This window comes from Maniola hyperantus, chromosome 11 (genome assembly GCF_902806685.2).
Source record: "Maniola hyperantus chromosome 11, iAphHyp1.2, whole genome shotgun sequence".
In the NCBI taxonomy this organism is placed as follows: Eukaryota; Metazoa; Arthropoda; class Insecta; order Lepidoptera; family Nymphalidae; genus Maniola; species Maniola hyperantus.
The window spans coordinates 5,592,082-5,617,749 of NC_048546.1; the positions used below are offsets into that span (position 1 = coordinate 5,592,082).

The following is a 25,668-nucleotide window of genomic DNA, read 5'->3' on the forward strand; positions in this document are numbered from 1 at the left end:
TCATTTCAGGTTCTGCTGAAAATGTGATGTTTCAAATAACGCATTTATATTTTTTTGTAATTTAGTAGTGTATGAACTAATACAATATTAAAAAAATAAAATTAAAAAAGGTAGTGTCAGGATTTTTTCAAAGTGTGTTGTGCATTACAATGCACACTGCCAAGAATAGGGTTAATCAAGTTAGGTAGTATATTCTAGGATTTATGGGACTATTCCTCATCTACTTTTGTTTATTTACGCCCTTAAGGGCGCAAATGAAAGCGCATTATTAAAATGAAACTAGGTAGTAAAGGACACTTTCATTTTTTTATTTTAAATTGTAAGGGTGTACAAGACAATTTGTAAACATGATGTCCTTTACGTCCAAAATTTTGAGGTGTCATATTAACCATCTAAGGTGGTATAAGACCATTGGTAATTTATTTGTATGTTACGCCCAAAGGTTTTTTTAATACTTTGCTTTACTACCAAAAGGAGTAGACTCTGGTAACCAAGTGTTACTTACACCCATATTTTCACGGTAAACTTTGTTTAACGTGCCAAATTATGTGGGTCGTAAAGGCATTTTTTTTACGAATTTCGTGAAACGGAATATACAGATCGATAGAGAATTAAAAACTGAGTAAAGCAGTGTCAAAAAGTCATTTTCGGCCAAATGTCCTTTACGACCTTTGAGCCCAGAGGTATCGATATTTCAGGTCTGCCAAAAGTTCATTCAAAATGTTTGGAAGTTTGATTTATTGTGCAGTTAAATGTATTGTGAAATTGTTGTGGATTTTATTGTGATGAATTTATGCTGGTTATAAATAACTATTTGGAAGCGTGTAGTTTCAAAACTTGATATTGAAAATTTCAAGTCTTATGTAAGAATATTAGAGCGGAGTAGTTTAGAAGCCCACCAAGTCCTTGTTCCAAGAAATTCTATTCTATTCTATTAATATCTATTATGTCACAAATATTAGAAGGGGTTACGACTCTCATCTATTTGATTACAATGCTATTTTTATTAAGTTCATCATCATGATCAACCCATAGCCAGCTCACTACAGAGCACGGGTCTCCTCTCAGAGTGAGAAGGGTTTTGGCCACAGTCTACCACGCTGGCCATGTGCGGATTGGAAGACTTTAAGTTAGTAATTATGACGACCTCCCTGGCGCAGTTGCAAGCGCTGTGGTCTTATTAGTGAGAGGTCCTGGGTTCGATTCCCAGCAGAGGTTTGGAATTTTATAATTTCTTTTCTGGTCTATTGGGAGGCTTCAGCCGTGGCTAGTTACCACCCTACCGGCAAAGCAGTGCTGCCAAGCGATTTAGCCTTCCGGTACGATGGTGTGTAGAAACCAAAGGTGTATGGGTTTTATAAAAACTGCCCTTCCAGGTTAGCCCGCTTCCATCTTAGACTGCATCATCAGTAGGTAGGTACTATCACTTGTTTTCGTTTTTGCCAGCGTTCTGGTTACACCCTGTATACATCGATGTTCCCAGTGCATTGCTATAGATCGATTAGTTTTCAAGACAAGCTTTTTTCTACAAATAAAACTTTTGCGTTCCCCAGCCATTTCGACACAATAAGTCTGACTAGAGGTTTGCTTAGTTGGACAAGTTCATTGAAGTTGTTACAAGTTGTTAGCTTCCGGGTGAGTTGTGACTTGTTTTGACTCTTTGAGCTGTTCCACTAGTTACTGTTCTTAGTTGTTACTGAAGATAAAATTTACTGCCTATGGCTAATTCTTCGAACACTTTCGTGTAATAATAGTTTAAGCTCAATTTGAATTCAGTAGCAATCTTATTCTACAAAATTAGATCAGGCTAGCTTTAAGTTTTATTGTAATAGTAGCTTATGCTCGCGACTTCGTCCGCGTGGACTACACAAATTTCAAATCCCTATTTCACCCCCTTAGGGGTTGAATTTTAGAAAATCCTTTCTTAGGAGATGCCTACGTCATAATAGCTATCTGCATGCCAAATCTCAGCCCGATCCGTCCAGTAGTTTGAGCGGTGCGTTGATAGATCAGTCAGCCAGTCAGTCAGTCAGTCACCTTTTCCTTTTATATATTTAGATTTTCATTAATAATAAAAAATTTGGATGTTTGTTACTTCTTAATACCACAATAACAATAACTGAACCGATTTGGCTGAAATTTGGAACATGTCATCAATACAGAAACGTAAATGCTAGCTAAAATTTAAATAAGCTATTCGCATTTTGTACCTGTCTTCGAATGAGATTCAATTACCTACGAGTATATCTGATTTAAATCATTTATTCTTTAGGTTTTTAAGTATTTTGTTGAATTTTCTCAAAATTCTTTGTTTGAATGAACCTTCATGCAAATTTTCAAGTTTCAAGAGATATATAATATCATTCAATCAGTTTTTCCTTTTGTTAAATATTCTAGCTTTACACACGCTTCGCTGTAGCTCAGTCTGCTGTTAGTTATTTATTTATAATTCCCGTTCCCATGAGAACTTCGGGAAGTCCCTACCTATATATTATAATCACTTAAAAATTACTATAGAAATGTGCACTATAGAAGTGTGCAAAATCAAACATACGGAAGCTGTATTTTATAGAGAAAGATAGATTACCATATAACAACACTACACAGTTTACGACAGTTGAGGGAACTTGTAACAAAGTGTCGAGGCTTCAACGTCGCTGGCAGGCAACAAATGTTACCTACATTTGACGCTTCATAGGCTACCTATTAACTATGAAACGCCTATTTTTCTTTGATTTCGTGCAAATAATTAAGTACTAGTAAAGTAGGACGTATGTGCTCGTCCTCTACGAAACAAGTTCTTCCTAACTCCATGATTTCACGTCACCCATAGCCTAATTTTTGACATATCGTCGATTCGGGATCAAACCGAGAGTTGCCTTACTATGTCACTGTGTTATCACCATCATACGAATGTTACACATTTCTTGGGCGTCAACAATAAGTCGGAGCGTGCTAACACTAACAAGGACAAATTCAGTTCCCAAGTTGTTACAACTTTGCTGCTTCGGAAGAGTTGTACCTACTCGTACGCTGTTTTAAGTCTGTGTTGTTTCACTGTAATGTTAGATTTTATGTAATGTTTCGCAGGTACCTAAGTGTTTCATTCGGAGAGATATGCTATAGATTAGAGGTGGTGACGATAGTATGCATAATATCAATCTGATTAATGAACGAGCGGACCATTCGTGCCTTTTGTTGATCAATAGGTACATTGGCAGTAGAACTTTTTGCTTAGGAATAGTAAGGCAAGAGTGGACTCGTACGTTGATTTGAGTCTGTGATGTTGCACTGTTATGTTAGGTGTTACGTAGGATATCATTAAAAGTGCTTTGATAATAAGTGTTTCAGTGAGAGAGACGCCATACAGACTCTTACTTACAAGTTAGCCCTTTACTGCAATTTCACCTGATGTTTGATGATGTAGTCTAAGATGGTAGCGGACTGACCTGAAAGGGGCATGGCAGTTTTTATTAAACCCACACCCCTTTTGGTTTCGACACGGCATCGTGCCGGAACTCTAAATCCCTTGGCGGCATGGCTTTGCCGGTAGGGTGGTAACTCGCCACGGCCGATTCCTCCCACCAGACCACACCAGAGATTTAGAAATAAGAAAAGTACCCTGCCGGGAATCGAACCCGGGACCTCCCACTAATAAAGTTCGTTTTGCGGTTCGTGATCAAAACGGATTCTTGCCGTTTTACTTCTTCTGTAGTAGGTACAGAACCATCGGTGCGTGAGTCCAACACGTACTTAGCCGGTTTTTCATAGAAAAATATTTAGAGTTTGTTGTTAGATCCAATGGTATACCCAACTAAAAAACCATGAACAAAGTCGTGATGGCTCTGAGCACATTCATTGTTATTTTTTGGCACACATTTTGCTGAGATAGAAAAAAAGCATTTTACTAGTTGTCGAACCTTTGTCTGACTAGAATAAATAGATATAGATAAAATAAAGTTACACTGAGGTTCCACATATACTACCTACTACTACCTACAGTTCCCGTTAAATGGCGGAAACTAGGGAAAGGCGTGCCTGGATCCTGTCTAACTGAGACTAATGATCTAACGAACAGGACAAATTGGTACAAAAGACTCTTATAACATTGATAGCCTTTTACAAGTAAAGTACACGTTCTTCTAGTAATGCGCTGGTCTGCAATTACTTTTATGGCATAATATTGTACTTATATCAAATCTTTGAAAAGAGCAATCGCCGAGTTTCTTGTTGGTTCATCTCGGCAGGAAAGGCATTCGGAACCAGTGGTAGATGCATTTGACGATTTAAAAGTACCTAGTTGTAAAAGTTTAATTGAATTAAAAAAATATTTTTATTTATTCATTTCGGTTATTAATTATTTATTAGTGTTCTACAGCATATTATAATAGAGACATATTAACTGCAAGAGAAATGCATTATATCGATCCACTTAGGTTTTTAATATATAGAGAATATACCTCCTGATTTTCCAAAAAATCCTTTGTTTTTGTTTATATTCTGCACATTATATTATATTGGTAGAATTTCATGTGTTTGTCAAGGCAGAGTCCATAATATAGGGTTCATTATGAAACTAGATGATTGCCTCGACTTCGTCTACGTAGGTAAGTTTATTTTTTGAAAACCCCACTCTTTCGGGATTAATAGTGCCCTATGTCATACCCCAGGAGACAAGTGAACCAAACGTGAAAATCGGTTAAACGGTTAAGCCGTGATAAGCTAGTAGACAGACAAACAGACACACTTTCGCATTTATAATATTATGCTCCGAAATCCAAAATCGATTCACAAGGATCGGAGACACTGCTTGACCTAAATTTCTCGACGATCGTTCTAAGGACTACTATAAGTATAAGGGTATAGGTATAAGAAGCTAGTACGCAGCAGAAAGTAATATACATCGGCTTTTAGAATGACATTTCGGCTTTGTAGAGCGTTGTTGTCTCTGTCACTCATACCTATATGACATTTTGTCGGTCTCAACGACGGAGCCAATGCTCTACAAATCTGCTACCTATCTCCTTCAAAAGGTCGATGTAATCTGTATGATGTAGGTCTGAAGGCAGAAAGTAATGTACATTACTTTCTGCCGCGTACCGTATTTGCTTATACCTATAGTCTATACCCGTTAAGTCTTAGAAATTATTAATTATATTAATCTAATATGTGGTTATTACTACCACACCACCTACTGTAGTTCAGCTCTTAATAGTACAAAATAAAGACACAATCTGCATATTTGCCTGTATTTACTTATAGCTTCTAAGCTTCTTATAGTGTATCAATATGGTTTTTATAATCATTAAGAGCATATTTTCATAGGAAAGCTTTATATATTACTATAGCTGTTGTGGGACCTGTCTTTTCCGTGAGTTTTCCAAAAAAAAAATTTCATACAAACCTTGTTCTGACTATAACGAATGCAGAAAAAAAACCAATTTGGTGCAGTCGTTGGGAAGTTATGCACGTACATACATTTCAGCGATCCATTTTTATTTATATAGAAGATAGAAGAAGAAGATAAGGATATTATGGTATGTATTTGGTAAAAGGTAAACTGATCCGTGCAAAGCTTCGGCGAGCCAGCTCGTTTACAATAATAGAGTACTTATATAAAGTACTTATATATATAAAGTACTTAATTTTAAATAGTTTCGTGTTAAAGCTTGTACAAAAAAATGTTGTTGGCCACGACATCGTCAGACAGAGTTGGCGGCCATGCATGGAAAAATTTGTTGCATTAAAATTGCATAATCCAGCGATTATGCAATTCGTGTGTTTAATAATAATATATTTAAATATGCAAGACATTTAGTTATAATCTTAATATGTTCTTGATCATTTTTCGTTTTACGGATTTCATCAATTTCAATGTCGTACCTATTTGGAAAACTTAATTTAGAAAAATTTGCAATTTTTCTAAATACTTATTATTCAAACGCAAATTAACTAAGTCGATGTCTTCTCGTCCAGAAATCCTCAGCGCCTAAAGACCAAAGTTTTCGAACAGTGCTTGTTGCCAGTGATGAGAGTCGGATCCAAGGCATGGTTACTAACTATGAATCTCATAAGAAAGCTCAGAGTCACTCAGCGAGCGATGGAATTTTTATACTTGACCAAATCAAAAATGAGGAGATCCATAGACTACTTACCAGATCAGAGTGACCGACATAGCTCAGCGGATTGCAAAGCTGAAGTGCCAATGGGCGGTAAAAGGCCGTGGCGTATGGAAGTCCCTACAGTAGACCTATGTCCAGCAGTGGCTGTCTATCGGTTGACAATGATGATGATGAAGTAACTAACAATCTCGTCAACCTTCTTTATTATAGATTTGACCTACATTTTATCTATTTAATTAATCAATTTGCGAAGCCGTACCCTACCAAGGTTTTGAACTACAAAATCTTCTTTCCTTTTACGGTTAATGCGTAAAATTAGCCAATAATATTTATACGATCCGGTTTAATTAAGTAATTTACTAATCTTAATTAAAAGGATATTGCCGAATAGGCATTTCAAAGTTGAAAAAGGTCGAGTTTTAGTGTACTTCGCCCACAACATTGCTGCAACGTGAATGGTAATAATAAGAAACAATAGATTATTAGGAACATTATAAACTATATTTAATCTATTTTAAATACTACATATCACGAATTTCGATGCCTTGGGAATCGAATATATTATTATTACTCAACTACATAGTACCCTGGCCGCAATTTCAATTTCAAGGTCCGAACGCCGGCTATCTTTGATATTTTATACTTTTAATACTTTGGCGTCGATGCTGATGTTTCTATATAACCTTAGCTACATTTAAGTATCTATACCTATCCATTGTTTTGATTTAAATAGGTAAAAAGACTTTATAACTTAAAATCTTGGTGGTACACCATGTTTTAAATCATGATGCTAAAGACTGACATCCAAAGTTACAATGCTACGATTTCTTTGAATATTCTGAACTGAAATAAGTTGGTATTGGTAAGCAAAACATGCTGAATACTCTAAAATTCAGTTAAGAAAATCGTCACCATTGTCTTATAAGATAACTAAAAAAACCATGAGTATTTTTAATTTACTTCGGCAAAGGAACATATATCAATTCATCGTAAGGGACTTTATCAAAGAACTTCTCTATGGTCCTAATAGCTAAATCTACTGCATAATCTACGATAGGTTTCCCAAATTCCTCGGCAACTGTCTTCCAATTATCATTTAGGAACTTTAATACTGTTTCACCTGAAAAATAAAGAAGGTACACATTAATACAACATTCTTTACCTCCACACTTTTATACTTATACTAGCTGACCCGCCCCGGCTTCGCTCGGGTGGAGTATTTCGGACTGGGAGTGTCATCGTGAAGCCGTTGCTTGATACCTAAAATATCAATTCACTATCAGAAATTCTAAAATCCCTACGATTTAGGACTTTAGTACTTTGCAGCATCAGGATTGAGGAGTTAGGATCCGAAGTTCAATGATGTAGCCTATGCTTGGTACCTAAAATAATTTTGCATCATCCACAGTTCCTGATACATTATAGTTTAGGAGTGCTGTACCCTACATCATCAGGGTTGAGGAGTTGGGACTTGAAGTCTGAGAATAAAGTCGTTGCTTGGTACCTACAATATGAATTCACTATGAACACTTCCTGAATCTTGATAACTCAGGCGGGCAGTAACCCTGCAGCATCAGGATTTAGGAGTTGAATCCAGATTTTTTTATGTGACCACCACGAAAACTTTTTTTGTTGATTTAAAAAAAATTTGCAAATCGGTCCAGAAATCTCGAAAAAATCGATGTAGAAAAAAGAACCACCTGCTTTTTCACAGTCGGTTAAAAACCGATGACCTTGAAATATTTACGGAACAATCTTTAAAATATCCCCTTTCTAACAAAATAAGAATGAATGAAATCGGACCACGCGTTAATGAATTACAACTCAGTATACATTTTAACTTTCCTACGGGAACCATGCTGAATTTCGGGATAAAAAGTATCCTATATTCTTCCTCATAGTATGACCTCAAATCGTACCAAGTTTCATTGGAATCCATTCAGTAGTTTCAGCGTGATGCGCGGCCGTGATACAGACAGACAGACAGACAGATAGACAGACAGACAGACAAAAATGAAAAAAATTACAGTTTTGAGTTTAGTATCGATTATAGAGTGCCCTCGAAAAAAAATTTTCAAAATATTATCTTCAATGTACAGAATTTGACCTGTTACAGTTTTATTATAAGTATTGATCATGATATTGATGATGATAATAAATCCGAAACGGTCTGTTTCTGCCCAATTTCGTTGAAAACTCAACTGATTTCGGCATCTTGGAAACGGGCACAAGATGATTTCTGTCTCAGTAAAATAAGGGTTTCATAAAGGATTTTTGAAAACCTAAATTTCCGCAAAGACGTCGCGATGAAAAACTAAGTTTGACTATAGTTAGTCTGAACATAATCTTTCTGTAGGTACCATCTATTCAAATGATCTTATGTACGATTGATCTAACATTATAAAATACTTTAAACTCTCGATAAAAAACCTTTCCGGTCCCCACCTAATTAAGAAATCCGAAAGTAATAAAAAGTTTAAGACAACTAATTAAAAGTTTGATTGGTTTTTTCGTAGTCTGATTTCCAGTTATTTTTTTAAATCATGCCATCGCCTCAAGCTTTGCACGTCAGTTTCAAAAATGGCAGAAATATTGAGTTGAAGCACATCCAAATTCTTTGGTTGAAGCCTGAAGGTACAGCAATAACCCAATATCCTTATATTCCAAGTCTACCTATTCTATCTCTTTTTAAACATATAAAAAACTAGCTGATGCCCGCGATTTTATTCACGTGGATTTATATTTTTAAAAATCCCGTGGGAACGTTTTGATTTTTCGGGATAAAAAGTAGCCTATGTTACTCTTCGTCCTTTCAACTATCTCTATGCCAAAAAGTCAATTGGTAGTTAGGGCGTGACGGAAGACAAACAAACAAACATTTTTGTGTTTATAATATTAGTATAGACTAGATTGATGGATGGATGCCAAACCTTTGTCCATAATAATTAGATTAAAAAAAAATCCCGTGAGAATTCTTAAAATTTTAAAAAGTACACACAGTCAGTAATAGTAGTAGTCTCCGTGATGCAAGAACGTCAAAATCAACCAAAATATGGATGGGCCATGAAAAGGTAACAAATAAACACACAAACAAACACACTTTCGTAACTATACTGTTATTACGGATTTGTATTGATAAGTATATATAAGTATCTAGGTTTTCCAAATTGAATTATTCAAAGTATGGTTTACCAGGTTATTGCTTTAATATGGTTCCAATCTAGGCAGTCTATCTATTTTATCTAAGAAAGCCAATTTATATTAGATTCTGGATATAAATTGAATTTGAGCTCACTTCACTGCAATTTACGCGATGGTTAAGACCATATACATGCAAAGTAGTAGACCGCGACAGTTAGATAAGCAAACTGTATAAGTTTAAGATTAAGTTTCAAACTAAATTACGAGCATTCAAAAATCTTAAGCCTGAAACAAACGAACGGCAGGGAGGTGCGACGATAGTTAATGCATGGGACCGTCCACTAATAGCGCGTGTATGTGGGTGTTATTTGTACAAAGATATAATAAAACTTCAGAAAGCAAAGCTCATGTACATTCGTATTTTAAAAAGTGAACAATTCGTATGTGACACGAATATGTGCGTATAGTGTGGCATAGACTAGATACCGCTTCCGCGGTGTTGATACACTTTTGGGTAAAACAATGCCTACGAACATGCTTCAAAACATTGTGGCCAATTACTAATCTATAGAAGTTGTTGGATTTGTACTGGAATTACAAGGAACTGTATGAAGCACAAATCATTTATCACGCCTATGCAGTTTGAGGACTTCAAGCAGTTCAGTGTGCTAAGTACGAGACGCAAGCACTCTAAGCGGCAGCAACGGGACTGTTGCGTTGAAATTAAAATCGGTAGATCCTGAATTTTTGGCTTTAAATTAAAGAAGTTTAAGTCCATTTTACTTTGACGCTATCGTGTTTTGATCTCGAATTCTATCATCGTTGAGTAGGATGTAAAACCTCACACTAAGCACACAGATTTGTGTTAAAACTTCTAGCACCGGCGTTGGACAAGTTGCAATCGCATTGCACTGACGTCGCGCGTTCTATTTGCTTCAGCCTTTGTAAGTAAACAAGTCACGTAAATGCTACTCACTTAGTTCTTTGCTTTCTTTGAAGAGATTCTGTAGATCAAACTGCACTCGGTCACCGTAGTCAAAGGAATATTTGTAGTTCTTAATAGCGAAGTAGTCTATGCCTTGCTTGTCCTTCACGTATTTAGTGTTGATATCCACTTTCATGCGCAGATTTGCTGAAAAACGAGTAAAGCAATTTAATCCTTTTTTTAATCTTAAATTTGGCATTACAAGTTTGGCAAGACAAGTACCTAGTAGGCCTAAGTTTTCAGTTGCCACATCACAAGATGGTGAAGTGTATTATAACACATTTTAAGCGGTGTTGAGACACATTTCGGATGTTCAAAAACTACAATATTTTTTTAATATTATAAAAATTAAAGATATTCTTTAGTGAATTACGAGAGACAAAACGCTATTTCACAATTTCGCTCGATACAAAAAAATCGCGAAATTTCTCCAAAATACGCATTTTTTACACGACCATTAGGAGAAAAACCAGTTCTATTCGATCGATATAAAATTAATTTCAATAAAATTTCGTATTCATGTTTACCGTTTAATACACTAAGGGATTGCGGTATTGTTTTATAATAACAGAACACATAGAATTTTAAGTAAAAACATTTATAAAAAGCGTGCAATGCGCTCGGGCGGCCCAGACTACCGGTTCCGGTTGCCCGCAACGCGTCTGAGAACACCCGTGTACAACTTCAATCCCATTTTACAAAAGATCAACTGATGGGTTTCTTGCTGGCTGTTCTTAGTAGGATCTTCATTCCAACTGGTGGTAGAGTTACAGACGTAGCATAAGAGACACTAGTTGTCCTAAGTATATGAAATAAAATAAACGTTGATTTTGACGGAAACCCCATTCAAAAGGTAATAGGACCTTGATAGCTCCGTTACCAATACCTATTATTTTCTTTTGTAAGAGAAGTTATTAGAAGCTGCCAATGTCATCCTATTACCATTTAGATGAGGCCATAACGAAATATGTAAACCGTCGAATTTACGTGAAGTAATTTGTAAATATTTAGCTTAAGTATTACAAAACAGATATATCTTTTAGCTCGAACAGTCAAGCTTAGTTCAAGCAAAGGATTAATTATTTTATGAAAAACTAAGATCCCATTATGATATTAATAATTACAGTTTTTTCTGTAGCTTTTTGAAGTTTTATACATATTATTAACTTAGTTTTTAACATTGAATATTCACATAAATTCTCAGTTCTCTCAGTAAATGTAGGCCTGATTGATGAAGAGCGTGACAACTTTTAATAATGGTAACGTGTTTCTTGGAATAGGATAATGTGATTATTCTTCAGATCATTTTGCATGCATTATAATTACATTTCTATAGGAATGACGATCACTCTTTTTTCCAAGATGAAGAAGACGAAGAAGAAGAAGCGAAGGGTCAAAGAACCTCCTAAGATGGTCACCCATCCAGTTCCCGGCTCGGGTCAACGTAGCTTAATATCCAAGACAATCTATTATAATATGGATAACTAGGCCACGCCACCCTTTAACAAAACTAAATGCTCTTAGAATAAATCAATAATCGTTAACAATTAGTTTCTTACTTAGTTTTACTTTGGCGTCCCCTTCTCCGTTGATTGGGAACAGCAGAATTCTACCGATGGCGTCGTATTGACCTTTAATGGTTAGATTGCAATGGAATTCCAAAACGAAGTGTCTCTTCTCTAATTCGGAACTGAAACAAAGTAGTGTTAATTTTCAATTAGCATTAGATAACTAGCTGCCAGATCCAGGAATAAAAACCAGAGTAACCGACATAGCTCGACGGGTTACGAAGCTGACGTGGCAATTACGACCTCGTACCGGAAAACGTTGCGTTGGAAGCCCCCCTCCCCACTAAGAGGGCAGACAAAGGACACCCGCACGTCATCCGCGCTCGCCCGCACCGGGGATGTGCGGGTGAGCGGGGAGTTCCCTCCCAGATTACCATCTCAACCTGTCCAATAGTCGATGTCTATCGCTTGACGATGATGATTATGACGATGATTTTTTTATTTCTATCAAAATTGTATAGTTAAGTTGAATTGTTATTTTATTAATTAGACTACATAAACTTTATATTAAAATACACAATTATGATTATATACCTAAGTAAAAAGTAGTAATTGTCTTCAATATACTGAACTCTACTTAGCATTAGTAATTCAATAAACGTGCTGTTGCTCGAATCACTGTGTTGAAATATAATGTCATTGAAAGGAAGAACTATCAATGCATTCAAATGCGCTGGCAGACCTCATTTCTTCCAATAACTAACAGATATGCATTAGTAAAATAAATAATTATCGATAAATATAATAATATGATTCCAGCAATTTAGTCTGCATGGATTTAGGTCCTAAAAATTCCGTGGGAACACTTCAATTTTCCGGACTAAAAAGCAATTCGTCAGAATCGGTTGAACAGGTGGGCCTAAAAACCTTATGAGAACTCCGTTTTCATGATAAAAACAGCCTAGTAATTATTATTATTCTAGGGGCGGACAAGGGCATCCCTGAAAAGACGAATTAGCGGGTCATCTGCTGCATATATTCATATAGGGGCCGGTAATCATTTAGCATCAGGTGGACCAGCGCGCTGGCTTGTTTGCTCGCTTATATAAAAGTGTAATAATAATATGTCAATTTTGATTTGAATTGATTTGAAAAATGGCTAAAATGGATGGACTCTATAAACTTTATAGTATAAAGGTAATAGATAGATATACAGGGTTACAGGAAAAGTGGACACGATCCCGTTAAGGGGTTATAGTACAGGACATTAGCTATCAAACGACCCCTAAAGTGCTTATGCGAAAGTGTATCGTTTTCGAGTTATTAATTTTTTTATTTTTTTCTTGGTAAAAGGGTGTTTGCCACTTTAAAAATTAATAAAAAATAGGAACAATGTATTTCAGCAGATTTTTGTTTATTTCTTGCTAGTACATATCCTTGTTAATAATAAACAGTTATAAAACTAAAAAAAACTTCAAGCATTTTAAAATTACAGCCCAAAAACTGTACAAGTTTTCGATTTTTAAATTTAATTCTTTGAATAAGTTGCAAATTTTCTGTAAAAATTACTATGGCACTTATCCTGCGGATTATTTTAAAAACATCTACGTTTCGTTAGCTATCCATTGGTACAAAAAAATTACAAAAAAAAAACATAAAATCAAGACAAAATTACACAACAAAGAGACAAGGTAGAAAATTCTAACAAATGCTATTGCCAAAGAATTAAATCAGAATCTATGTAAAAACGAGATTAATGCAAAATCGTTAAAGATTATTTTTAATGAGGTAAAAAGGTTATATAAAATCAGTCAAGTGCGAGTCGGGCTCGCACACGAAGGGTTCCGTACCTTCGTACAAGAAATAACAATTTTTAATGTTTTTTTAATTTTTATGGCAGCCATTTTGAAATTTTTAGTATTTGTTGTTATAGCGGCCATAAAAATACACATTTTGTGAAAATTTCATGTTCGTTCGTCCGTCCGTCTGTCTGTCCGGCCGTCCGTTTGTCTGTCAGTGGACTGTATCTCGTGAACCCTAAGACGTAGAGACTTGAAATTTTTACAGAATGTGTATTTTAATTGCCGCTATAACAATAAATACTTAAAATTACAAAATGGCTGCCATAAAAATTAAAAAATAATTTAAAAGTGTTATTTTTTGTACGATGGTACGGAACCCTTCGTGTTCGAGCCCGACTCGTACATGACTGATTTTATGTTACCTTTTGACCTTATTAAAAATAATCTTTAACTATTTTGCATTAAACTCGTTTTTACTTCGATTCTGATTTAATTCTTTGGCAATAGCATTTGTTAGAATTTTCTACCTGGTCTCTTTGTTGTGTAATTTTTTCTTGATTTTATGATTTTTGTTGTAATTTTTTTGTACCAATGGATAGCTAACGAACCGTAGATGTTTTTAAAATAATCCGCAGGATACGTGCCATAGTAATTTTTACAGAAAATTTGCAAGTTATTCAAAGAATTAAATTTAAAAATCGAAAACTTGTACAGTTTTTGGGCTGTAATTTTAAAATGCTTGAAGTTTTTTTTAGTTTTATAACTGTTTATTATTAACAAGGATATTTACTAGCAAGAAATAAAAAAAAATCTGCTGAAATACATTGTTCCTTTTTTTTATTAATTTTTAAAGTGGCAAACACCCTTTTACCAAGAAAAAAATAAAAAAAATGAATAACTCGAAAACGATACACTTTCGCATAAGCACTTTAGGGGTCATTTGATAGCTAATGTCCTGTACTATAACCCCTTAACGGGATCGTGTCCTATTTTCCTGTAACCCTGTATATGCAGACAGACAGATAGTCAGAGAGATATTATACACGCTTTCGCATTTAGTATGAATTTAGCTGACATACTAAAATCAGATTTCCACTAAAATTGTAGCCTCAGTTTTAAAGGAAATCTGGAGACCTAATCAGCCGTTCGTAGGTAGGTTTGGCAAGAGGTAACCCTACACTCAGGTTGTACTATTGGCATTTGAATCCAATCCAATTAGTGCCGCTAAATCAAGTTCCACGTCACGCATCAGTGGTGTTAATCTATCAAAATTAAGTGCTTATCCGTTAGAACTTGATTGACAGATTGTAACTAGGGGCTAGGTCTTCCACGGCAACCTTCGTCCACCCATTTTTAGGGTTCCGTACCGGAAGGTTGCTAACGGGACCTTATTTAAGCCTCCGCTGTCTGTCCGTTTCGTCCGTCTGACAGCGGGCTGTATTGTATCTCATGAACCGTAATAGGTAGGGAGTTGAAATTTTCACAGAATGTGTATTTGAATTTATGATCGCTACTACAACAATAATAAAAATTTCAAAATAGCCGCCTTCAAAAAAATAAAACGTGTCATTTCTTTTACGATTGTACGGAACCCTTCGTGTGACTCGCACTTGACGGATTTTTTACTTCCGCACCTTTTAACTCCATATTAAAGCTAAGGACAAGAGGCTCTTTACCATATACGAATAAGTATACCTACATAAAGTATAGTAAGGGTACAGTTTATAGTGTTGCTTACCTACCTCTCCTAGACCACATGAGTAGTGTGCCTAGACCTTGCAATATACGAGTAGGTACACAATTATTACGTTTAACTAGCTGTTGACGCCCGCAAATTCATCCAGGTGGATTGAATCCGTTGAGCACTGTTTGATTTTCTAGGATGAAAGTAGCCTATATCACTCTCTAGGTCTTTAGCTATATTCATGCAAAAAATCACATAGATCCGTTGCTCCATAGCGGTGTGATTGAAGTACCAAACCAATAAACAAACACATTTTCGCATTAATATGGGTAGGTAATGATTTACAAGATTTCTTCTAAATATATAAAAGGAAAAAGTGACTGACTGATGAGGTGAACGTACAGCTCAAACTACTGGACGGATCGAGCTGAAATTTGGCATGGAGTTAGCTATTATGACTTAGACATCCGCTAAGAAAGGATTTTTGAAAATTAAACCCCTAAGGGAGTAAAATAAGGGCTTCAAATTTATTTGTGTAGTTCACGCGGACAAAGCCGCAGGCATAAGCTAGTGTGCTGATAAATGGTGCTTGTCACAGTATACTTTTTATACCGCAAAATCAAAGATTTTTCTCGGGATTCTTATAGACCTAAATTCACGCGGATGACGTTGCGAGCATCAGCTATTCTACCATAACCATCGATGACCATAACTTTAACCCGTGTACGGTGTAAACTTTCTCTTCCTTGCCTGCAGGCTGCAGGTGATTAAACAATAAAATTATAATTCACTTACATAACATTATCGACAATACATTTTCTGAAGCCCGAAACTTTTCCCTTGTAAAACGTGACTTTGAGTCCATTGAGCGGTATCGCCAGCTTCTCGATCACAAAAGGATCTAAGGAGGGCACGTTGAGGCTGGGAATTCCTTTGACGAACTCCGGGATGGCGTCCTGTGTTGCTTTTATAAGGCATTCGCTCGTTGTCGCGTTGCACGGGTGGATGTAATCAGCTAGAAATGAAAAGAGTTTTCTTTTATATAAATAAAATTACTATCAATAATAAGGTGCTAGAATGTCGACCTCGTATCGGAAAGCGCAGCGTTGGAAGACCCCTCACATGGACAGATGACATCAAACGAGTCGCAGGGAACAGCTGGATTCAGGTGGCGCAAGACCGTGGTGTGTGGAAGTCCCTACAAGAGACCTATGTCCAGCAGTGGACATCTATCTGTTGGTAATGATGATGATAATGCTATAAAGCCTCAAAAGCTCAACGGTCAAGAAGTTGACTTTAATCCGTAAGTTCGACAGTTCAAATCAAAGATGGGCATTATAGCTACTTTTAAATGTTTACTCCATAGATTAATTATTGGTCTCGCCCCATGGTTTACTCTATACTTCTGAATACTAGATCCCAACTTAGAAATGGGAGCCGAGCGTGTTTTAACTATCAGGATTCCAGCCGGTAGTGACCGGAGACCCTTTTATAGAAATTGTCAACGCGAATAAAGTCTACCGGAGAACCAAGAACCAAGGTGAAGGTCAATCAACGATTACACAATAAAGTAACGTAACTGCCAGCATTTTGGACACACCTACCTTGATGCAATATCAACAAAATCTGTAGGTATATTTTCTTCAGAAAGTGTTTTTACTTCTTAATTTTGTTTATTACTTCTTTCCTCTTTGATTAAGTATTAAGTATATTCAACCAATTTACAATTAAAAGTTCTGATAGCCTAGGGGTTTGTTTCTTTCTTTCTCCTCTCTGGGCTGGTTTCCATACTTAAGGCGAAATGCGTCCCCAAAGCGGTGTTGAGACACATCTCGGATGTTCAAATAATAAAGTTTTGGCCTCAAAAACTAAAAATTTATTTATTTATTTTTTTATATTATAAAAATAAAGATAATTATTTTTTTGTGAATTACGAAACCTCTCGAAATCTCTTTCTAAAGGTCGATGTACAATAATATTTTCTATCGTGTAGGTACTGTACCTGCCTAGCGGCTTTCCGTGAGTGAGTAAAAGGGCACTGAATTAAACTTTGATCTTTTATTCACACAAATTAGTTGGGGGGCGTCCATAAATTACGTGAGGTGTTTTTTTTAATTTTCTGTCCCTCCCTCCCCCCCTGGGGAGATGTCGTGAGATTTTATTTAACCCCCATCGCCCAACCTCACGTGAGATTTTTCACAATGTGGGTTTCTTACGTAATCGCGTTGGATTGTTATTGTTAAAAGAAAATTATTTTCTTTCAAACGAATTAGTGAATGATCTTAGTCGTATTACGATTACGCTTAAGATTAAATCTTAGTACAATCTGGATTAAATGGACCAAAATAGTATAATTTTTTTTTGTTTCAATCAGAAAAAAATTTGCGTGATATTTGCCGCAACGTAAGATTAGATGAGATTTGACTCGACCCCCTCCTTAAACCCTTAAACATCTCACGTAATTTATGGACGCCCCCTTGGTGTTTATTAGGTACTATTTTATTATGTCACAGTATAGCGAAGTTTCATGCGTTTCAGCTAGATTTTGATGTGACTGAGTTGAGTATGTGATTTTGAATTTTAATGCAGTGTAGTACGCGACAGGTCGAGATGGCCATCGGGGTGGGGACGTCTTGCACAATCGCACAGCCGACGTGCGGGTGTGCGGGCCGTCCCCCCGCCTTATACCCCGATTACCATCTCGACCTGTCGCTGCTATATATACCTACCCTACTATACCTACCTTACCATAAAGCACGTTTGTAATATCTGTAAAAGCAAAATTATAATTAGACTTTGTATCCTCACGTCTAAGGCACCACATTGTTCATCATAGGAGAAAATCTTACAGGAGGCGTCTCGTGAAGCGTCCTATAATTGCATTTTGAATCCTCCTTACTCTGAACATCCCTTCCCAATGTGTAGACATAGTAATATTAACATCTGTTTAGCTCTTATTTCTATCTGAGATAGAGTTCAAAATAAGATACTGGATTGTAAGCTTTGTGGCTTGCCGTACACTACCATACATTGCATAGCTACTAATGTACATATTAACGTGCTTGTTGATTGAAAATTATAGACTTTATAGGTATTATATTCCGTAGGAACACTAAAGTACCTATGCTTTATGAGCCTTGTATCAGTACCCTTATTATAAATGAGAAAGTGTGTTTGTTTGTCGGTTTGTTGGTTTATTGGTTTGTTGGTTTGTTGGTTTGTTGGTATGTCCTTCAATCACGTCGCAACGGTGCAACGGATTGACGTGATTTTTTGCATGGGTATAGATAAAGACCTGCAGAGTGACATAGGCTACTTTTTATCCCGGAACATAAAAGAGTTCCCACGGGATTTTTAAAAAACCTAATTTCACGCAGACGAAGTCGCTAGTAAAATAATAAAACTCATAGATACTGAGTTTGTTGTGGGCTCTTCTCAGACCTGGGCGCGTTTGGAACCCTCGTAGCTTTAGTTTTAAGTTTGCGTTATAATTATCACCACTATATCTTACAAATCTAACACCACACCAGACCATCAATAAGAGTAATTTATTACCTATTTTGAATAAATCATTTGACTTTGACTTTGACTTTGACTTTGACTTTGACTTTGATAGTTCTTAGTAGGAAAATTACTAAATTATTATCGATAGTAAATTACATTAGACCTCGTATGTCAAGGATACTTTATTCATATTTTTAAAACCTGTCATAGGTATAAAACGAACTACTGTTAAATTATAGAGCAATATAATATATCTATACAGACTCGTTAGATAAGTATATTTTTAGAACATTATCACCTGTAGCACGGAAAGGACGGTGTTAAAGGTCCATCAATTTACTTTGTTTCAAAGTCATTTTATGCAAAACCTATTATTTATTTATATTAGCTGGTTTACTATATTACTAGCTGATGCTTCGTCGGCGTGAACACTTAGATTTTGCGAGATGAAAATAATCTATAATATTTTGTACCCGGGATACAACTTATTTCTGTACCAAATACATAGATGAATAATAGATGATGCAGTGGATTTAAGTATTCCAAAATCCGTGGGATCCTCTTTAATTTTTCGTGACAATACCTATGTCACGAAAAATACAAATAAGGAATGTTAGCAGGATTTGGGAGTAAGCAGCATCGCGTTAGTGTAGTCGTTCCTTTTTCTAACCGACTTAGTAGGCCAGTTTCTGAAATCTGATTTTTTTTTGAAACAATGTTGCTAGGTTTTTCTATCGATAAAAAAAAAAATACACAAATCGGTTCGGAGATTTCTGTGTACATAGGAAGAAAAACAAAACTCCTTTTTTAAAGTCGCTTAAAAAAGTAGCAAATGTTACTCCTTAGTTAATCCTCTACTTGTCTGTGAAAGTCCCGCCAAAATAGGTTCAGCTGTTTCGAAGATAAGCCCGTTCAAACAAACAGACAGACAGACAAAAATTTTAAAATAGTTTGATTCAGTATGCTAAAGTTCAAATATGAGCTTAATATGAGGTAGTTATTTCGAAATTACAGACAGACACATCAATTTTATTTATTAGTATAGAAGTACAGATTATGTATGGTGGTTATATATTTTATGGTAAGAAGAAAAGTGAGCTGCACAATAATTAATCAGTCCACGAATAAGGTTACCTATAGCCTATATATAAAATTTTGCTCCATGATTAAGGTTAAAGGGTTCCAAACGCGCCCTGGTCAGAAGCCCGCAACAAACTAAACCATTGTATTCTTTTTGTTATCATAATTTCATAATATCACTAGTTCGAACTAAAACTAATCAGTCGTATGTATTATACTTTTGAGTAGTTCAAGGTTAATATTATTATTTATTTATTCATTTAAAATAATCAAATGCAAATTTTTCAATGATGTATGTAAATTTAATGCATTGTAGAAGTTAAGTGTCAAGGCCACTTTTATTTAAAATCAAAATGCATAGTACAATTTTTTACCCTTCAATATTTTCGAATGAATTTGTAAAGCTATATCTTTGGCTTTGGTAGATGTGGACCTTTAGATATTTGCAATCAAACCATCAAGGTATGAGTATTCCTGTGCTTCTGTGATCTTTACTCATGTGCTACTACTATTAATAATTTTTTTTTTTTCTTTGCGATGTTTTAAGATTAAACAGGGTATAAGGGTACTTATATGTATTTATAATATTCAAAATAATGTTCTACAAATCTTTAAAAAAATTAGGTCACCTGAATTTAAAATCACAATAATTAAAATTGTTTAATATAATCTACTGCATAATATGCCTCGGACAATAATAATAATTACTCTTACGAAATCCTTAAGGTCAAAGACAAGCCTGACTTTACGTTCGTTTATGGAAATTTATGCTGCACGATAAAATTAAAATCTAAATATATAAAAGGAAAGGGTGACTGACTGACTGACTGACTGATCTATCAACGCACAGCTCAAACTACTGGATGGATCGGGCTGAAATTTGGCATGCAGATAGCTATTGTGACGTAGGTATCCGCTAAGAAAGGGTTTCTGAAAATTCAACCCCTAAGGGGGGGGGGGGGGGGGGGGAAATAGGGGTTTGAAATTTGTGTAGTCCACGCGGACGAAGTCGCGAGCATAAGCTAGTATTTTATAAGATTTTAGAGGTTCTAGAAAATTGTGAAAAGTAGGTAGGCAGTGGCGTGCAGGTCATAGAGGCATAAATGCACTGCTTACCCCAGTTGTAATAGCTCAATGCATATTTTTCATTATGACCTGTCAGTAAACAGGTTCCTAAAAATTCCTAACTAATGCCTACCCTGGCTTCAAACACTGTGCACGCCAATGTAGGTAGGTACGCAAATTGATTTTGGTGTTCAAGATTATATCCATGCTTACGATTTTTGAGTTACTTCTAATCAAGCCCTCCACATTGGTCAAAACTACTTATTTGTTTTAATGTTTACTTGTTAACTGTAATCTGTTTATGTATTTATAAGTAAGTTATTTACATTAATTGTACCTACCTATTTATATTCGGGCGAAAGACTGGCTTCCCATAGCACAGGGAATCCTAATTTGGGGGCCAGGAACTTTGCATTGCTACTACCAGGGTTATGTATATATACCTTGTAATTTTTTATCAAATAAAGATTTATTAATATTATTTGTACAATATTTTCTAACAAAATAAATACCAGCATTACCTACTTACTCAGTGTTTTAAGCTTTTACAGGGCATTCGATAGCATCGTTATTTTTAATTGATAGCTTTTGAAAAATGCTTACCTCGTAGATTCTAGGTAAAATTCTGATAATTGCACGGTATCTATTTTAATTGAAACATTTTTATACCATGTTCAGACAACTTTAAAAAAAACCGGCCAAGTGGGAGTTATACTCGCGAACCGAGAGTTCCGTACTACAGTCGCATTATTTCGACATTTTGCACGATAAATAAAAAACTGTTAGGCATAAAAATAAATAAAAATCTGTTTTAGAATGTATTTCATACGATACCCAACTTGAAACATTAATCTTACTTTAAAAGTTGAAAATACTAATTACCTATTTGTTCATGAACACATTTTAATTATTTTTTTGTAATCTAACCACAAATTCACGGTTTTCGGATTTTTTTCCTTACGTGTGCTATAAGACCTACCTATCTGCCAAATTTCATGATTCAACGGGACTTATGAAGGTTTCTTGACAGACACGACAGACAAACAGACAACGAAGTATATAGATAATAGTAGATATTATAATATAATAAGGGTTTCTTTTTCCTTTTGAGTTACGGAACCCTAATAAGATAAACTCAAATAATATTATACATGCAGATTTGAATTTAGGAATGCATTCCGGACAAGTACAGTGCAGTGGTAGAGTCACAGGCGCAACGTAAAAGACACAGATGTCCTAAATGAAATACATTTTGATTATACGATAATGAGCAGCATTAAGATACCAGCTAAGCTTGTTAACTTAATTGGTTCTTTTTGTTGTAAATTCTTCAAATTAGGTTACAAATTAAAATCCGTTTACTTTTGAGAAGATGGCGTTAGTCAAAAGCCAAAATATCACTTCTATCCTAGGGACAACCGTTAAGTAAATCGTTCTTTTACTTGTTGAGATAAGGTATACCTACTACCTCAGGCTCTTCTCAGACCTGGGCGCGTTGGGAACCCTAGTAGCTTTAGTAGTAGTAGTTTTACGTAATTAATTAATATAATACTAAAAATCCAACAACTGACTATGGAAAAGAGTACAATAGTACCCTACTTTGAATAAATGATTTGACTTTGACTTTGACTTCAACAAGTAAAAAACAATGACAAACAATGTTTCGACTTTTGACTCTAACCGTGATTCATGCAGTTTGAATTACATAATTACACACGAATGGTATTAGGTTCTAAAGCAATTACTAGTTTAGTTCAATAAATAATAAATCTACATATATAAAGAGACTAGCTTATGCTCGCGACTTTGTACGCGTGAACTACCTACACAAATTTTGAACACCTATTTTACCCCCTTAGGGGTTGAGTTAGTGAGAGAAAATTCTTTCTTAGCGGATGTCTATGACATAATAGCTATCTGCATGCCCGATCCGTGCAGTAGTTTGAGCTGTGCGTTGATAGATCAGTCAGTCAGTCAGTCAGTCACCTTTTCCTTTTATATATTTAGATCACTCACTACTGACACATTGACGCCCAGTCTAAACCCTTGGACCTAGAAAACTGTTGCACAGAGGTTCCCTTTAGGTATAATATCTTAGACAAGAAATAAAAGGTCAAATCTGTTAAATTCCCACGGGAGTGAAGTTGCAGGTGGTCGCTAGTTTAATATGATGTGAAGAAACTCGCACCTTCATATGGTTTTCTATTAATTTAAAGGCATAGAAACAAGGCGCGACTTGTTGCATTTCCGCACGTTTTATTTCCGTTGTATACAAATCATACTCATTTTATAATTATTATGTTTTTTCTTAGTTATTATTTTATTTCGAAATTAAGTTCAATTAAAAATAAATAAATCGAGTGCAAAAAATACTTACGGGCTAAGTTTCCATATCCTAAACTGCAAAAACCGAGCACAAAATACAAAATACCGAACGCCGCTCGCAAAATCATTGTTTTTCTTTTTGTGTTTTTAATTAGTTGTCCTTTTGAACAGTGGATGCACCTCAGCACCGGCCGCGGAGTAAATAACTGCTGTATATCTTCTAACCGATAGATATTAAACCTTGCTGACATTGTAGCCGACCGGTTGTTAAGGCCTTAACTTTATGCCTCCTTTACAATCTCGGTCGAGGCATAAAAATAATATATAAGTAATATAACAAATAAAAAATACGATTTAAATAATCAAATAGGTTCAACATCATCTTTTGTTTGAAAATATAAATCTCTAATAAATGATGTTGGAAATGTAAATTTTGTGGTACTTACCTACACCATCGAAAATCTCGCAGCAAAATTCAAGATAAGTGAAACGGTAGGTAATGCACATCGCAACTTCCCGGGATAAAAATGTGTCTTGCATTGCTATCTACGTAGTAAGTTTTTTGTGCCAAACGTCAAGAAACCGATGATGATGACACATTTGTATTTATAATGTTAGTGTAGATTTAGATTTGCAAACATCTGCTAAAACTAATCAAAGAAAAAAATGCATTCAGAACTGTTTTAAAAAAAAGTAAGTATCTAGCATTTTACCCTTCCTGGTCAACGGCTTGTCAGTTAAGTACCACGTGCGGTAAAATTGCTGTCAGGAACCATCGGCCATCTAATTAATACAGTACCCGGCAGGAAATTTTGTACATCGACCTAAGGCGATAATGGTTTCGTAGAGCGTTTGTCTCTGTCGTTAAGATCGACAAAACGTCTCATAGGTATGAGTGACAGAGACAACGCTCTTCAAAGCCGAAATGTCATTCTAGGTTGATGTACAATATTTATTGTTGGCTACTGTGAAATAAACTTTTATTTGAATTAAATACAGAGAGGGTACTGTAGTATCCATTAAAGTTGAAATTTCATAAAGACGAGGCGGAGTCTCACAGCCGAGAGTGTATAAGTTTTTTGTTTCTTTAAATCAGTTTTTGCATACGAGTGTTTTTGATTATATATAAGACTAAACTATGCTTGCGACTTCGTCCGCGTGGACTACACAAATTTCAAACCCCTATTTCACCCCATTATGGGTGGAACTTTCAAAAATCGTTTCTTAGCGGATGCCTACGTCATAGTAGCTATCTGCATGCCAAATTTCAGCCCGATCCTGCTCCGATTCTGATCCGATTGAGCTGTGCGTTGATAGATCAGTCAGTCAGTCAGTCAGTCACCTTTTCCTTTTATATATTTAGATATAAGGATAATCCATTTTGGCTAATGTATCGAATTACCCCAACATGACTTCGTTGGTACACGGGGAACACATTGAATGCATTGTTACAATTATTTTCGAATTTTATATTTGAAAACAAAATGCACCTAAATATTATTATGAACTTGCAAATTTTTTAGTAAAAAATTGTATGCGTTTTAGTCTTTGTTTAATTAAAGGTTAAATCAAAGTGCATGCAGTTTTATATTTTAAAATACTTTTAAAAGAATAGGTATAATTTTTTTATTTGTAATAGAATTCATATTTTACATTGATGATACCTTGATTTAAAAGTGTATCTATTGCCAAATACTCTAGTAACCTAGTACCTAACCTTCTAGTAATATGGTCATTTTAATGTACAATACTGACGTATCCTTTTGATTTTAGATTTTATTCTAATAGGTATTCAAATATGCATAAAATATATCTAATTTAATTTTCTATTAACTAGTTACTAATGTAATTTAGAATTTAAACAAAATAGCTTTATATTAATATAATACAGGACGCAGCGTTGCAAAAGAAAAATATTTATTCTAAGCCGGCGCGGCGCGGATAAATCAACCTTGGTATGTGTTCTCATGTTCTCATTCTCTCTTAAGCTAAACGTCAGCTATACGGCTAAAGAGGTTTTCCCTTCAAAAACCATTTTAGTTACCTACTTAGTTGATTAAGTATCTTATAGAATTGTTAAGTACTAGTACAGCGCTTCCTAGTTCTATAGGTACCTAGTATAGTCTAACCGGCCGGCTAAGGGCTAAAAGCTATAAAAGTTAACTAATTAGATAAAGTATTCCAAAGATCATAAGTCAGTACTTACACATTTAAAAAGCTATTCATTGTCAATGATGTCATTAATAAAGCAGGAGAGTCATAAAAAATGAGTAGGCACAGGGTGCAACGAACGGAAATCCCGTCCAGGCAACCAGTCCTTCTGTACAACTGACAAAAATAACCAATCCAATCCAATCCAATCCATCAGCCTGTTTGCGTCCACTGCTGGACATAGGCCTTTCCAAGAGCACGCCACCAAAACACGGTTCTCCGCCTTCCTCATCCAACCGCT

General features: G+C 35.4%; 1 protein-coding gene across 1 annotated transcript; it reads right to left on the minus strand.

Moving 5' to 3' along the window:
* Positions 1–6,596: 6,596 nt before the first annotated feature.
* Positions 6,597–23,431, minus strand: LOC117986247 (circadian clock-controlled protein daywake-like). The gene is made up of 5 exons (XM_034973080.2): positions 23,269–23,431; positions 16,038–16,257; positions 11,808–11,938; positions 10,240–10,395; positions 6,597–7,242 (listed from the first exon to the last, which is right to left on the minus strand). Exons 1-5 carry the CDS (start codon positions 23,342–23,344, stop codon positions 7,079–7,081), a joined length of 747 nt encoding a protein of 248 aa, XP_034828971.1. The 5' UTR covers positions 23,345–23,431; the 3' UTR covers positions 6,597–7,078.
* Positions 23,432–25,668: the final 2,237 nt, after the last annotated feature.

Coding starts and splice junctions, on each gene's coding strand:
- LOC117986247 (XM_034973080.2), bottom strand. CDS start 23,344: ATGATTTTGCGAGCGGCGTTCGGTATTTTGTATTTTGTGCTCGGTTTT. Junction 16,258..23,268: donor AGGATATGGAAACTTAGCCC/GTAAGTATTTTT, acceptor TTTCATTTCTAG/CTGATTACATCCACCCGTGC. Junction 11,939..16,037: donor TGTATTGTCGATAATGTTAT/GTAAGTGAATTA, acceptor ACTTTGTTTCAG/TTCCGAATTAGAGAAGAGAC.